General features: G+C 36.4%; 1 protein-coding gene across 1 annotated transcript in view; it reads right to left on the bottom strand.

The window, feature by feature from the left end:
- wwtr1 (WW domain containing transcription regulator 1) overlaps nucleotides 1-16,728 on the bottom strand; it is a 106,516-nt gene that overhangs the window by 30,409 nt on the left and 59,379 nt on the right. Inside the window, exon 2 of the mRNA XM_039758116.1 lies at nucleotides 2,143-2,279. Within this exon, the coding sequence (XP_039614050.1) occupies nucleotides 2,143-2,279 (137 nt within the window). The remainder of the gene's footprint in view (nucleotides 1-2,142; nucleotides 2,280-16,728) is intronic.

Here is a 16,728-nt window from a genome sequence, read left to right as displayed (position 1 = left end):
CGAATGTTGCTTGTGAAACAATATAGGCATTTCTTGCATAAGCAGCAGGCCTGAGTGTTAGCCATGCAATGGTGCAGACATGTCTTCTATTACCTTATAATGGCGTCCCATAAGAAATGTTTTTCAGCATCCCAGGTGTTGCATGCTCTTGACAGTGATACAAGCAGTGATAATAAAGTGAATTTGTCTTCAGGCAGTGAAATTGAAACAGACAGTGAAATCAAAAGTGATTCTGATGAATCCAGAAGTGACAATTGTGTAAATTGCATATGTGCAGTGTGCTGTTCAATGGCTGACCAGTCTGGAAATAAAATCCACAAGGTAATCACACTACTATTGTCCCAACTGTGACGTGGATTGTGAATTTCACTGTGCTTCAACTTATACTACACAAATGACACATTTTGACAGTATATATTGTATTAGCATTATTTTAATTATTATTCATTATTATTTGTATAATTATTACACTTTCTACACTTCTGATTTTGTACTTTTAGTGATTTGCACATTTTACAGTAGAAAGATGAGATTTAATAAATATATCATTTTTCAAGCCAAAAATGCAAGCTTTTTACATGTTTTTTAAAGAAGAAATGTAACACTAAAGGGGCAACGAAAATATTTAATTTCAGATTAAGCTTTTGATATATTTACACTAAAACAGGCATCAGGCATAAATTGTGTTTTGCTTGTCATTCACATCAAAACAACAGAATCAGCCTGATGTTAGTATGAGCAGTACTCAGGAAGCAAATGGCATAAGGGGATTATAACATATTGCTCAAACCAAAGCCATTGTGACGGGCAGACTGAACACAAAAAATGCTATTAAGAAATGCATGAGACAGTCACTTATTAATCACTGTGACATAATGACACTATAATGTGGCAAAGTAAATAAACTCTGTAACTACAAAGGTGTTATGATACTTAAAGTTTTTGACTCATGACATAGTAACTCCTATTAGAGTGAAATACTCCAGTTTTATTTACATGTAGAATATCTATCTATCTATCTATCTATCTATCTATCTATCTATCTATCTATCTATCTATCTATCTATCTATCTATCTATCTATCTATCTATCTATCTATCTATCTATCTAATAAGATCAGGAACAATGTCATTCCAATTATCGTTTAAGACTAAAATTCTGTTTTCAAGATCATGAATTAGTACCATTAAATCAAAGTTAAATATCAAATGCACTAATTCCAGATTAAAACTTTCTAATGAGGTGTCACTCTGTCTCCAAGTGACACAGAGTTGTTTTGAACAGAAAATAGCTACTCAAGCTTTCAACATCAAAGAGCACAATAAAATGTGTTGCTGTAATTTAAAATCTGAAGATTTTTGTTAAACCAATATGCAGGTAGATGTAGAAAGTTCAAGAAAGAATCTGTTAGGAATTAATGCACTTGAACATCAATTATAATGGGTGTGTGGGAGCATCATAAGAGGTGTGCCATGGATTCTAAAGCCAGTCACAGAATCCATGTTTATCATTGGAACTTATGTCAGTATCTTTATGACACAGCATAATTAATGCTCATTTTCTGATGTTGTTGCAAAATCCCCACTGTGAAGGTAAGATGCTGAGGGAAAACGACAGAGCTACCACAGAAACAATTAGAAATATCCCAGTAACAATCAAATGTTTGGCTGTACATAGTAATATTATAATTACAATTTTACGTTGTTTAAATAGTTTCCTCTGTTATCATTGCACTGGTTTGGAAATTGAACAAGAAATGCCTGTCCAAATTGTGTTTATAAATAAATTGTCAAATAAGCCTGCTATAGTGAATGTTAAAATTTAATGTATTAACTACTATAATTAAGTGATTAAAATATTTCAAAACTACAAGTGCTTAATTTAAATTTTATTAATGAGATGAATTTAAATTATAACAGATATGATAAAATCCTAAAACCATGATGCATGATCAGTGCCACTTTAACTAAACAATGAGGTTAGTTCAATGCCTCCTTTACTCTCCAGTTTAAAATACAAAGGGACACAATGATTATCCCTTAGATAACTTTAAACTATTTTTAATTGTCATTTATGTAAGGTAAATATTTACAACTGCTTGTTGCCCCCAGAAAATATTTAAATGTTAAAGAAGGTGCTCACCAAGGTTTGGCTGAGACATTGCCATTGTTCTTTGTTGCATGGTTGTTGTATTGGCTGGTGGATTGTGGCTTATTTGATTCAGCACTGCATTTACTGCTTTGCGAGGGTCTTCCCATGTTGTTCTCTTTTCTAGGTGGCTATAAAAGAAAAAAGTACAATTTATCAAACAAATTACAAATAAACAACGATCATTTGAAATTATAAATAACATCTCTTTCACAGTGAATTTACAGCCTATGCATCACTCCAGCTTATAAAGAATGAAAATAGTAAACCATAGAAACACACAAATGTTTATTTAAACAACATCATTAGAATGATCTTAGTAATAAAGTAATAAACAATTTCAAAGGAAATCAAATCAAGTTACTGGGATGAGCTCTAAACCTTACCAGTTTTCAAAAGTATTTTGCAACAAACAAATAAAAAGTAAATGAATATCCTTTACATTGTTCATTATCTACATAAGACTGTTGATCTATGCTATTAAAAATGTATATGGTAGCAAAAACTCTCTAGACAAAAGAAATGCATTTTTAAATTCTGGAGCTGTCTGCTGTACTTGGCTGGCTTATTTTGAAAACGTATGTTCCAGTATGTAATGATATCATAGGTGAATTATTTTCTTACATTTTCTCTTTTAGCCTTTAAAAAAAGGTTTATATCTGTGGCCCTCTTGGCTGCTTGAAAGAGTCACAGACACTTTCCATGTAGCCCTTAGATGTGATACTTTTATAACTTCAAAAACATTAGTGAAGGAAGACTTTTACATAGGGCGGCACGATGGCACAGTGGTAGCGGTGCCGCCTCGCAGCTAGGAGACCTGGGTTCGCCTCTCGAGGTCTGTGTGGAGTTTGCATGTTCTCCCAGTGTCTGCATGGGTTTCCTCCGGGTACTCCGGTTTCCTCCTACAGTCCAAAGACATGCAGGTTAGGTGCATTGGTGATTATAAATTGTCCCTAGTGTGTGCTGGATGGGTGGGTGTGTGTGTGAGTGTCCTGCTGCGGGCTGGCACCCTGCCCGGGGTTTGTTTCCTGCCTTGTGCCTTGTGTTGGCTGGGATTGGCTCCAGCAGACCCACATGACCCTGTGTTCGGATTCAGCGGGTTGGAAAATGGATGGATGCTCTGTTGTTAGATATAATAAAAACTGTGTAACATATTCTCTCTGTGTATTTTAGTAAAGCAGTTTTCATTTGTCTGTTTTCTGTTGCCAAATAAAGCAAGAACAATACACAAGGGAGAAATCAATTTTAGTCCATCAAGAGATAATCACACAAGGAATATTTAGGAGTGCACATCCTTGTGCTACTGCAGATTTCATAAGAAACCTTATTACCACCACAACCCTATCTACATGTAGTTCAGTGTGACTTGTTCACACAAGTCCTGTTAGGGTTTATATGCATTTGAGAACTGGACCAAATTTAGCCAGTAATAAACGTGTCTAAGGAGTCTGCATGGCCTCCCAGTATTCACTTTGATTTTCTCAAAGTAAATCTGGTTTCCTCTCTCTCTTCAAAGTCATGATGACAAGTATTTTAGATGTTTGTAAATGATAGTGTTTTATGTGTATTTGTGTGCCATCAGCAAACTTTTGCTGTCAAGTTAAGCTTTAGTTCCCCGCCTCATTAGGTAAGAGAGGTAGGTTCAGAAATTCAGTGAATGCCACCGAGACAATAGCCGTAATATACTGTATATAGACTGAAACTGTAGAAGCTGTAAAGGTGATGACTGCAGCATAAAATAAGAAAGAAGAAGAAAAGTAAAACAAGTGACATGCCAGAAAGGGTGGAGTGAGCATGGGCTTTAAAGAGAATAATGTGCTGGTTTTATTATTTTTGACACTAGCCTTGTAAGCCTCAAGAGTAAGCATTTACTGTCTTTTTCACTATTGTAAAAGCTCGATGGATTATTTGGTACATACAAGTAAAAATCTTTGTGACTGTTTTTTGCAAAGACTATTTTGTCCTGCCAAGAATAAGACAGCAATAGATTGGTAAACTGCAGATAAATCATGATAAAAAGAAATGGTTAACTTTACCTTAAGAGGAATTATGCGTTATGCTATATGAATAAGTGATTCTTTTACCTATTGTACATGATACTGTTAACTGCTAAGCATTAAAGTTGCAAGCACTAAGAACACTGTAACAAAACTATTGTAATTCTGCAGAAGAAAAAGTATTAGAATCAAATAAAAGAAACCTATGTAAGGAAAGATCTGGTAAAATAAGTTGTGTACATATCTACTCCTATAGTGATGGAATGAGGGAGAGGGGGAACAGAAAACTGTAGCAAGAGGTACTGTATTCTAAGCGGCACTTGATTAGGATACCATTACAGGAGAATATACACCAAGAAATCATGTATGATCATGCAGAGTGACTAATCAGCAACATGATACCATAAGGATTGTTAAAGACATTTTAGCATTCACTGCTTATACTTCTACTTTCATGCAATCTATTTTCAGCTCTACAGCCCTATTGTTTATTTATCTATACTAATAAAAGGCAAAGCACTCACTGACTGACTGACTGACTCACTCACTCACTCACTCACTCACTGACTCATCACTAATTCACCAACTTCCCGTGTAGGTAGAAGGCTGAAATTTGGCAGGCTCATTCCTAACAGCTTACTTACAAAAGTTGGGCAGGTTTCATTTTCGAAATTCTATGTGTAATGGTCATAACTGGAAGCTATTTTTCTACATATACTGTAATGGAGTTGAGCTCGAAAGCCGTGGGGGACTGAGTTTCGTGTGACATCATCACGCCTCCCACGTAATCACGTGAACTGACTGTCAACGCAGTGTGTAGCTAACCAGGAAGAGTTCCAAAAAGCGCTGAAGAAAACATGCAGTATACAATTGAGAAGGCAGTGAAACAATAAGAAGCGAGCGAATGACATATACAACCATATTCATGAGTGCTGCTACTTCGGAAACAAAGTAAGGTGTAAACCTAAACCTTAAATTAAGTTCATAGACAGGCTGCCGCTGGCGTTTGTCATGCCCACGGGTAATGCGGGATACAAGTTTAATGAGAGGACGCAGGATATAAACGAGAGTTTTGATCACTTTGTAACTAAGTTAAAATTGCAGGTGAGGGGCTGTGCTTATGCAAATTTCCGAGAGACTGTGTTTGTGGGGAATTGACAGTTAGGGCGGGTGGGGGAGTCACATCATCATCTCACCTCATTTCGCACTGAGCTGCGCTCCGCAGCTAACGCAAATACTCACAGAAAAATCCACAAGTTAATACACATGCTGTGTCTAGAGTTTCTACACACTGAAACCTCCAGGCACTACTTACAAAAGGTTACATTGACAATCGTGTTATTTTTAAAATGTTTCCTTTTCTTAGCACAAGCACAGCTGAGAAGCTTCGATGCATGTGCTCCATAACGCGTTAAAAAAATCACGCATTTAATCACAAGCAAAGGGGAACTTCTGTCAATGCATGATTTCCTGGTACACCGATTACATTGATCATCGCTTCCCGATTCATTTTAGCCTCGCACCCCCTTGGTTTGAGAAGAAGTATGAAAAAATATGAGGTTAACACAGAAAAACAGATCACCAATTGAAGCTTTATGAATAATCGATTCACCATCAATAATTGTTTTGGTAAAGTCATACTCAGTGTAATCCTCCTTCCATTTTATAATTTTTCCACCACTAACCATGATTAAATGAACGGTAAAAAAGTAAGAGCGAAGCGAGGGTGATTTATTCAGGCAGGCAGGCGACAGCTCTATAGCTCGAATTTGGATATAAGTAACTTCTATTTAGTCTAAATTTCTATGGTAAAGAAAAAGTTATGCAATGATGACTACATTTAACTATATAAAGTCAAAACTTGTATATATAAAGTCATTCGTGAATATATAAAGTCAAAACTTGAATATATAAAGTCAGCGCTGGAATATATTAAGTCAAAACTTGAATATATAGCCTAAAGTCACTCCCATATATATAAAGTCAAAACCTGAGCATATAAAGACGGCGTTGGAATATTTCGGAATATATAAAGTAAACGCTGGAATATATAAAGTCAAAACTTAAATATATAAAGTCAGTGTCAGAATATATAAAGTCAGTGCTGGAATCTATAAAGTCAAATCTTGAATATATAAAGTCAGTGTCGGAATATAGGCTATAAAGTAAGCGCTGCAATATATAAAGTCAAAACTTCAATATATAAAGTCAGCGTCGGAATATACAAAGTCAGCACTGGAATATCCATCCATTTCCCAACACGTTGAATCCGACCACAGGGTCACGGTGGTCTGCTGGAGACAATCCCAGCCAACACTGGGCGCAAGGCAGGAACCAATCCTGGTCAGGGCACATGCATCATTTTCAAAACATTAACCGAACAGTGTTTTTTAAATTTATTTTTCTGAATACGTTTTTGTTAACTTAGTTCAGTTCAGAGTCATTTCAATCAATAGATTTTGACTTTTACTTTATATATTCAGGAGTGAGATTATATACTCCGATGTTGACTTTATATAATCAGGAATGGCTTTATATATTCTGACACTGACTTTATATATTCAAGTTTTGACTTTATATATTCGGAAATGACTTTATATATTCAAGTTTTGACTTTATATATTCTGACAGTGACTTTATATATTCAAGTTTTGACTTTATATATTCGGGAATGACTTTATATATTCAAGTTTTGACTTTATATATTCTGACGGCAACTTTATATATTCACAAAATCAATTTATTTTCCTGTTTGGCACCCCATAGTATATGTGTGTGTATATATGTACACATGTATGTATATATGCCAGCAACATTGTCAATCATGTTACGTTATTTTTATTATTTTATTATATTATTAATAATATTATTATTAAAATGTTTCCTTCTCTTTTTACTTCTCCGCTTCAAACGTGGGTATTTTGCTATATATACACATATATATATATACAGTATATAGATATAGATAGATATATATATATATATAGACAACAACACTCATATCAAAGACAAAACAATTACATTAACAATCATGTTATGTTATTTTTAAAATTTTTCCTTTTCTTTTTCATAACTTCTTTAACACACTACTTCTCCGCTGCGAGGCGCGGGTATTCTGCTATATATAGATATGACAACAACACTCATATCAAAGACAAAACAATTACATTAACAATCATGTTACGTTATTTTTAAAATTTTTCCTTTTCTTTTTCATAACTTCTTTAACACACTACTTCTCCGCTGCGAAGCGCGGGTATTCTGCTAGTAACTAATAAACATTCCCCTTATAAACATTTTTTTGAATTACAAAAATATGACTATGACGGCCACGCCACTGACCTCAGAAAAGTAAAGAAAAGGGACCTCATACCAGAATTAAGTGACTTTCAGAAACATTGAATGGTCTTGGAGATTTTCCTGTTGTAATTCACAAAAGGCAGCTCTTAAAGTTTAAGAAATCTACAGATAATGATAACTACTTGTTTTCTGGCAACTGGCATGCTCCTATCATTAACATTGAAAATATAAAGGAATAACAAGTTACAAATTTTAGTAAAACTAAAACAGTTCTTCAAAACCTTATACCCTCAGTGAAATGGTAGAAATAGTCTCTTTATTACAGCAGCAGAAAGTACACATTCCAAGTCAACCTACATCTGAAAGTCAAACCACATTAGAACATTATTTGAGCAATAAGAGATGACATAAACAAATGAAATATGATGTGATAAAAACTTTCAGCAATAAAAAAGGCATTATTAAAACAAAAAGTGTGATCTGATATATTGCCAAATTATAATATCTTTGAACCACAAAAACTGGAACTTAAAAGACATTAATAAATTCAAACTACAAAAAGACAGAAACAGACGTGAAGTCAAAGGGTAGCTAGAGACACTATGATGAAATACCTACATTATTAAGAGATTGTTCTAAAAATCAAGGCCTGATTTTTCATGTATTTTAGCTTCCCTAAATGTACTGTTGGAAAACTGTGGGGAAAGTACCAAGTCCGGGGGGGTATTCAAATTTCAACTTATATATTTTAGACATCATTTAATACAGTATGAATACTTTTAAATGGATGTCTCTATGTGTCTAGACATGAATCTGTAGACAAGACAACTCAAAAACACATCATTCCATCCAAAGAAAACTTGGTACTTTAGCATTACAAATGCATATCATAAGGTTTGCATTCATTTCAATTATTAATTATTTTAATTTGCCCCAAGTGCAGCAAAATTTAACAGGGACTTTATCATTTGTTTTCAACAAGATAATTTTGTTTTGGTCTACAATATTTTTCACACCATTATGCAGGAAAAATCATGTGTTGGACATATTAGTGTCTTTTTAATTGTAAATAAAACACTGGGATTATACAGTATGTGAGATGCAGAATACATGACAATATCCCTGCACTAAACAGGTATATAACAAAATGTGTAACTGAAAGGATGCTTTTATTTGCTCTTATATACTTATTATTATTATCCACCCATCTGCCTTCCTAACCCACTTATCCAGAGCAGGGGTTCTGGGCAGCTGGAACCCATCTCAGCAATCATAGGATGCAAGGCAGGAACAATACCTGCACAGATTGCCAGTCCATTACAGGGCAAACACGCCTATGCACGCACACTAGGTACAATTTAGCAATGCCAATTCACCCAACCTGCATGTCTTTAGACAGTGGGAAGAAACACATGCAAACAAGAGAAGAACATGCAAAATACATGTGAGGAACACAAGAGATGTGAACCCCCATCTCCTTACTGCAAGTCAGCAGCACCACTGTGGTGTCCTTTTATTATTATTATTATTATTTATTATTGCATATTCAGATTTATCCAAGATGCTGAAATTTCCAAGGGGAGAATGTGTAAAACATGCAGCTAACCAGGACTCAAACTGAAATTTCTGGGACTGAGACAGCAGCACTAACCACTATGCCACACCTTCATTTTAGAAATTACCATGTCCTAATTTCATCTATACATTCTTAACTGATTTTTCCAGCTTAGCGACAAGGAATGCCAAAATCTGTGTTGGCAGGAAAGGCGAAAGGACATGTATCAGTCCATGCATTAAACTGTACAAGATTTTGTTCAAAGCTAATAGTATAGAAAAAGAAGCACTTTGATGTTTATTAATAGTTCTGGCTTCAGGGTACTGAAGCCCAGAGTCCTCTATGTTCATAAAAAGCAATGCCCAAAAGAGCCAGATGCATTAAGAGAAGCTATCCAAGTCTGTCCTGAAAAAGGACCACCCTCTTAGAATAAGAAAGCACACTTCAGCTGCCAAATCTGAGATGGAGACATAAATATTAACTCAAACAGTCTGTTGGCCTGTGTCTGTGTGTTGTTTCTTTTTCTCTCTGGCTCATTCCTTATGTGTAGGTTAACTATGAAGACAGGTTTACGCGTGCTGTTTTATTAAATTGCCGGTGTGGGTTGGGGGTGGGGTCAGCCACGGGAGTGCACTTAAAAGAAAATCCAATCCAATGTAAGCAAGATTGTTGTGACTCACTAGCAACAAAACAACAATCCCTTGCCCCCACAAAGGCCAATGCTGTGGTGAATCAACCTTCATAATGTAATGAAAAAATTAGCAGATTCCTGTCCTGCTCAGCCCAGCAAATTCAGTGCAAGGAAACTAGTGATTTCCCAACTTCTTTCACTACTGCTAAACTTGCCATCAAATTATTTTGTAAATAGAAGTGGTAACACAGCAATTGCAGACTCAGGAATTAATAAAAACAGTAATATTTATCTAATGATCCAGTTTCTGAATTTAATTTTTCAGATCATGGGTGATAGGGAGCCAAAAGAAGAAGCAAGCACAATCATGACATCACTCCAAGATGAAATGGTAGTTTACCATAGGGTGCATTCACTAAAATTAGACAAATGTAAAGCTTAAAAGAATGCTCTGGTTTCTGGTAGGATTTATTTCACCAAGTGAAACCTTCATGAAATTCATGTAACCAGTTTCAGCAATTTCCAATTTTTCTTGAGACACAGCAAATAAGAATGCTACTTTAAATAAAATATATAAAATTGTAGTCATCTCAAATTGAGAATCATCCAGAACAAGTTTTCAAATTTATTAAAACTGGAAATCATTGAGTGTATTCTTCTACTCATCAATTAATTTGCAGATCACTTTAGGGATAATTTAGGGTTATTTAAGGCAGAGCCCTAACTGTCTAAGTGATAGGCACAAGGAACAGGCCCATACAAGTGGGCACTGCAGTGTACACAAAAATGTAACAACGCACAAGCTACTTACTGTATGGGGGGTAAATTAGTTTTGGTAATTCACCTAGCATTAGAAGAAACATTACTCTAACGTGGGACATGCTGACTTAGGAACGCTCTTGCAGTGAGTTATTTCACGGTTATCAATCTAACAACACACTGCACTGTAAGAAAAAGAAAATAGGGTCCATGGAAGAAATGCTACTAGGAGTCATACAAGATTAAAAGATCTCTGAAAACAGCCTAGTAGGAGATAGTAGTCTGCCATAAATGTGTCCAGTCTATAGTCAAATTCCAGTTGATGTTATTATCTGCTATACCCTTTAAAGAATCCTGTACACTTACATTATGTTTGACTGTTTTGTCATAAATCATTGCACTCCACCATATAACCAGGTGTTAGTAGACCGAGGGTGTGTAAAACATTAGTATGAACAATATGTGTATACTAAGGTTTGGGCCTTACTTCTATCAAATTCACTGTGAATGACTTTCATTAAGAGTAAAACAAATATATGTTGATTCCTGATCCTTGGTAGATTACATAATATATGGCACTGCCTGAAAACCTCGATTGGACTATGATGAATGTTGTATTCTGTATAGAGTTTGTACATTCTCCCGGTGTTTTTTTGTTTACTCCTATAGTCCCAAGAGATACTGTAGTAAAAGTATATAAAAAAAAATTTTGTAGAGCTGCAATAGCTTAATTTATTTAAGTGTGTGTTCTGAATTCTACTGTCTTCAAAATCTCAGCAAACATTTACAAAAACACAGTTAGAAACATACAGCAAAATAGACCAGCTGGAGATACTCAGTGATGTCCCAGCAGACTTCACTTTTAACAGGTGCTAGGCAGCTGCACATATTCAGGGAAAAGTCTTCAAGGAGTGGAAGTGACACGAAAGGAATCAAAATCATACCCCACCAGAAGAGACACCAGTTTCATATTGTTTAGGATTACAAAACACACAATTCCATATCAAACAACATGGTATCAGCATTTATGTGACTTATTATTCATTTAATTAACTCTTCCAGCTTTAAAATAAATTGCATAACATAAATGGGAGCCATAATTTGGTTCTTACCCCAAAATGCTACTTTTACTAAATTTCACATAAAAGACAGATTATCCATATTGGTTACAAAGCAGCACCTGTATTTTCTCCTAGACTAAAACATGCCTAAATCACTCAAATTCTTACAACTTTTAACACAGTCAATACATAAGGCCAAAGCCAAAATCAAACTTGTCAGACATAACATGTCTTCTAAATAGCTTAGTGTTTATACATTTTTAAGCTGTCCTTTGGTTTATTTCCCATTTATGCTTTGGCTGTGACCTCTATACCTGTACTTCAAAAAGATTCCAGTGTCTTTTTCTTTGTCCTTATTAATTATACATGCTTATCAGGAATTGCGTGCTCCTGATATTGTTGAAAGGAAATACAAAGAAACAATGGTTCAGCCAGTTTACTGGAATTAGTATGCTGGAAATAGAATTTCACACACATTTGTTTTATGTGAGCCAGATGCATACTGGCTCAGCTGAGTACATCCTGCTGGAGCACAAAAAAGGAAAACAACAATTAAATCTTTGTTGTGACCTTTAAACTTAAGTTACACAAATCCTAGGCAATTTGTGCCATTGCTTTAACTAGGCACCTTTATCTTATGTGACTAGTCAAAGCATACATCTGTTGTCTCAGACAAACTTTGCTAGCCATGTGTAGTATGGACCACATCCAAAGTTAAGTATAATTGTCTACACTTGCAGATGGCAATGAAAATGAAGGATTCTGCATTAACAATGGTTCAAAAATATGCAGAGGTGTTCAACATATGCACCCAATGGTTAAAAATATGATGCATTTTACATACCAAAGATCAAAGACTTACTAAAATGTTTCAGTTTTTTTTTGGTTAGAATATAAAAATATTGCTTTAGCTTCTAAGGATAAAGTAGCTATAAACAGCACAAATTACTTCTAGATAAAATGCTTAAAATAAACAAAACCAATGGTATACAAAAGAAAAGTTAGTTCAGCGTTGAAAAAGCCTGGCTGTAAAATGGTTAATCAACTTCAAGAATGTTATATTTAGGATGACACAAAAAAGGGTACTAATAATAACTTATGAAAAAATTAAAATGTCATCTTAAGTCACAACTAAGTAACACAGTTAGCTAAAGGACAGCCATATTCAGCAGCAACATTAATGATGCATCTTATTTTTTTATACAGATTTAAACAAGAAATTAAGTGGTTTTGTGATATTATGGACCTCAAAATGGGTGACCCCATTATACAATATATAAAAACAACTAACAATAATCTTAATCTTAGAGACAGTTTTTTCCAAAGTTTTTATTATGGCATGTATGCAGAAGATGTTTAACATACAACCTTTTGTGGTCAGCATCTTTACTAAAAGCATTATTTAAAAATTACTACAAAACAAAAAGTTACATTCTCAATATTTACAAAATGTACAGGCAGAATATCTAAATACTCACTGTGCAATTAATACTTTAGCAACATAAATTTTATGATGATGTCGTTGGAATTGACAAGTATCTGATCTGTGTTGCTGTTGTGGCGAGTGGCTGGTACCCAGCCAGGATGCCCAGGAGGACCAGAGGAGGGCTTACACCTCCTCCAGTCCACAAGGGGGTGACCGCCCTGGTGGCTTTGGGGACCACGGGAACGGAGCTTGGAAGCTCAACTCTATAGGGGCCCGTGGTCACTGCCAGGGGGTGCCCCAATGCCTGAGGAGCCCTGGCCCTCAGCACTTCCGCCATACCCGGAGGTGCTGGGGGGAAGAAGACCAGGGACACACCCAGAGTGCTTCCAGGTGCATGGCTGGTATTTCTGCCACACTGGGGAGTGCCAGCGGAAGCTAATCGATAGGCACCTGGAGCACATCCAGGTGATTATAAAAGGGGCCATCTCCCTCCCTCCATTCGAGGGCTTGAGTCGGGAGCGGAGAAGGACGGAGCTCGGGAGGAGAGGAAAGGAGGTGGCCTGAAAAGAGGAATGCATTGTGTAAGAGGCCTGGACTTTGGGGGAGTTTTGGGGTTGTGTGCACTTTTGTAAATATTAGGACTTGTAAATAAATGTGTTAAAACATGTCTACCTGTTTGTGTCTGGGCCATCATCCACACTGTGTATAAGCATGGCATTGTGAATCTCATTTGGCATTGTCTGATGTAATGCTACAGGACCCCTTATCCATTCAGTCTGTTATACAGTATTGCTTATGCAGGGACAATGTGATTTATTAGAAGATGCATCTGTTTAGATAGACATTTACTGTTTCTCCCTTTACATTGTTCATGATAAACATTTGTCTATGTGGTTTACATACCATTTAATTAGCAAATATCATCAAGTTTGGATGAGACTTTTAACAGGAGAACAAGACAGAATGCATGTGTGTAAATAAGAGGGAGGTAAGTGGAATGGTGAGGATGCAGGGAGTAGAGTTGGCGAAGGTGGATGAGATTAAATACTTGGGATCAACAGTACAGAGTAATGGAGATTGTGGAAGAGAGGTGAAAAAGAGAGTGCAGGGTGGAATGGGTGGAGAAAAGTGTCAGGAGTGATTTGTGACAGATGGATATCAGCAAGAGTGAAAGGGAAGGACTACAGGACGGTAGTGAGACCTGCTATGTTATATGGGTTACAGATGGTGGCACAGAGCAGAAAGCAGAAGACAGAACTGGAGGTGGCGGAGTTAAAAGATGCTAAGATTTGCACTGGGTGTGACAAAGATGGTGTCACGCACGCGCGAATAGGAGACCGCAGACGGACCTTAACACACATCGGAAGACGTTCGCCGGCAGGGAGTGGCAGGGTACAAACCTTTCTCCTTTGCTTTCTTCCAGGACAAAAGACGCTCCGCCACCATAAGCCTCATTCCCGCAACACGTTACTTCCGCCCTTTCTCTGCCGTTTTTGTTGACGTCATCAATCCCATCCTCCCTCACGGTTCCTTCCCAGCATTCCTCCACTTCCGGCTCCTCCTTTATAAAATGACCGCCGACGCCATAGTTGGCGTTGCGCATATGAACTGTTTTTGTTTATATTTTGACCAGTGTTTAATTTATTGTGAATTTGTCTGCAATATACGGGGCCGGAAACCCCAAACCTTTATGCTGTTTCCTTTTGAGTCTTTTACAATGGATAGGATTAGAAATGAGTACATTATAGGGTCAGCTCAAATTGGACGGTTGGAAGACAAAGTCAGAGAGGTGAGATTTCATTGGTTTGGACATGTGCAAAGGAGAGATGCTGGGTATATTGGGAGAAGGATGCTAAGGATAGCGCTGCCAGGGAAGAGGAAAAGAGGAAGGCCTAAGCGAAGGTTTATTGATGTGGTGAGAGAGGACATGCAGGTGATGAGTGTAACAGAACAAGATACAGAGGACAGAAAGATATGGAAGAAGATGATCCGCTGTGGCAACCCCTAACGGGAGCAGCCGAAAGAAGAAGAAGATGCTACCTTCCAATTTAACTGCATACAATAATAAATTATAAAAATGGCACATCAACACCCTATTCTGGAAGTAAATACATTTTAATTGAAAACATTACCCTTTGAGAGATATCTTATATTTTACCTCCTGTAATTAAAATACAGATATAATTCCTAAAATGGCTAAAGATTAGGGCAAGCTTTTGATACAATATGCAAACAACACAACTATTAGTCTATGACAAAGAGTCTGACAGACAAAATTATTTCCTATCTAAAGCCAAAGACATACAGAGAGGAACATTTAAGGCTTCAACTTAAAATGTCCTAAAACGGACTGCCTTTCATTCCAAAGTTACATTCTGCCAGTATTCATTTACTGACTATAAAACTAGAAAGGATAGTACAGAAAATAGATGGCCAGAGGGAAGCTTCAAGCACTATCATGATTGCATATTTAAAATAAAACATCTGAAAGTACTTTATAATAATTCATGCACGATTATTTACCAAAATACTTGTGTCAAGTTAACCTGTATTTAATAATTGTATTAAAATCAAAGTCTCCATGATGGGACAGTTAACTTCGTGAGCTGGAATGTTAAAGGCCTGAATCACCAATTTAAGAGAAAGAAAGTATTCTCTCACCTAACATGTTTAAATGCTAAGATAGTATTTTTACAGGAGACCCACTTACTAAGCAAGGATCAGTTCCGGCTACAAAAAGACTGGACTGGCCAAGTGTTCCACTCCAGCTTTACGAAGAAAACTAGAGGTGTGGGAATTCTCATACATAGAACAGTTTTATTTGTGGTATCAAATATAGTATCTGCTCCTGAAGGGAGATATGTGATTGTCATGGGCGATTTATTTAAATGTAAAGTGATTTTAATAAATGTTTATGCATCCAATGTTGATGATAGGGAATTCATGCAAAAATGTATTTACATCCATTCCCAGTGTGAACACTCATAAAATTAAAATGGATGGGGACTTTAATTGTGTTTTATATCCTCTCTTAGATAGGTCTCCTGTCACGGGGGGATGACATCTAACACTAAAGACAATTATACAATTTTTAACTGACCACAACTTATCAGACCCCTGGAGATTTCAAAACCCAAAGTCAGGAACATATTCCTTCTACTCACCAGTGCATCATTGCTACTCAAGAATTGATTATTTCTTTATAGATAATAATTACTTGTCTACGGTTAAATCTTGCAAGTACGACGCTATTGTTATTTCCGACCATGCCCCTATGATCTTGGAGCTAAAATCATTAGGCCCCACACACTCAGAAAAGGAGTGGAAGGTAGCAATGCAGAGAATTCACTCAAGCTCCATATGCGCAAAGCATACAATTATAAAAACTTAAAATTATATATTGAGCACATCTGTCTCGCTTAAAACTGTCTAAAATGTTTCCAGGGAAAGATCCAACCTGCAAACGCTGCAATCATGCCCCAGCCTCACTGGGACACATGTTTTGGGCCTGCTCCAAATTAACACCATTCTGGACAAAAATTATTAAGTGCCTTTCAGACAGCCCTGGGGTCACAATCCCTCCTAATCCATTAACAGCTGTGTTTGGTGTTCTTCCAGATGGGCTTAAAGTGGAGGACAAACAAACTATGATTGCCTTTACTACACTATTGGCACGCAGACTTATTTTGCTAAACTGGAAGAACCCTAACTCTCCTCTTTTAAGTCAGTGGGTAACTGATGTTTTATACTATTTGAAATTAGAAAAAATTAATTTCTCAGTTAGAGGATCTGTGCAGAACTTTTTCAAAACCTGGCAGGATCTAATCCATAATATTTTTGCATTCCTTTTT

This window comes from Polypterus senegalus, chromosome 1 (genome assembly GCF_016835505.1).
Source record: "Polypterus senegalus isolate Bchr_013 chromosome 1, ASM1683550v1, whole genome shotgun sequence".
Lineage (NCBI taxonomy): Eukaryota > Metazoa > Chordata > Cladistia > Polypteriformes > Polypteridae > Polypterus > Polypterus senegalus.
Note: the sequence above shows the minus strand (reverse complement) of the source record. Positions and strands in the feature narration are given on the sequence as shown.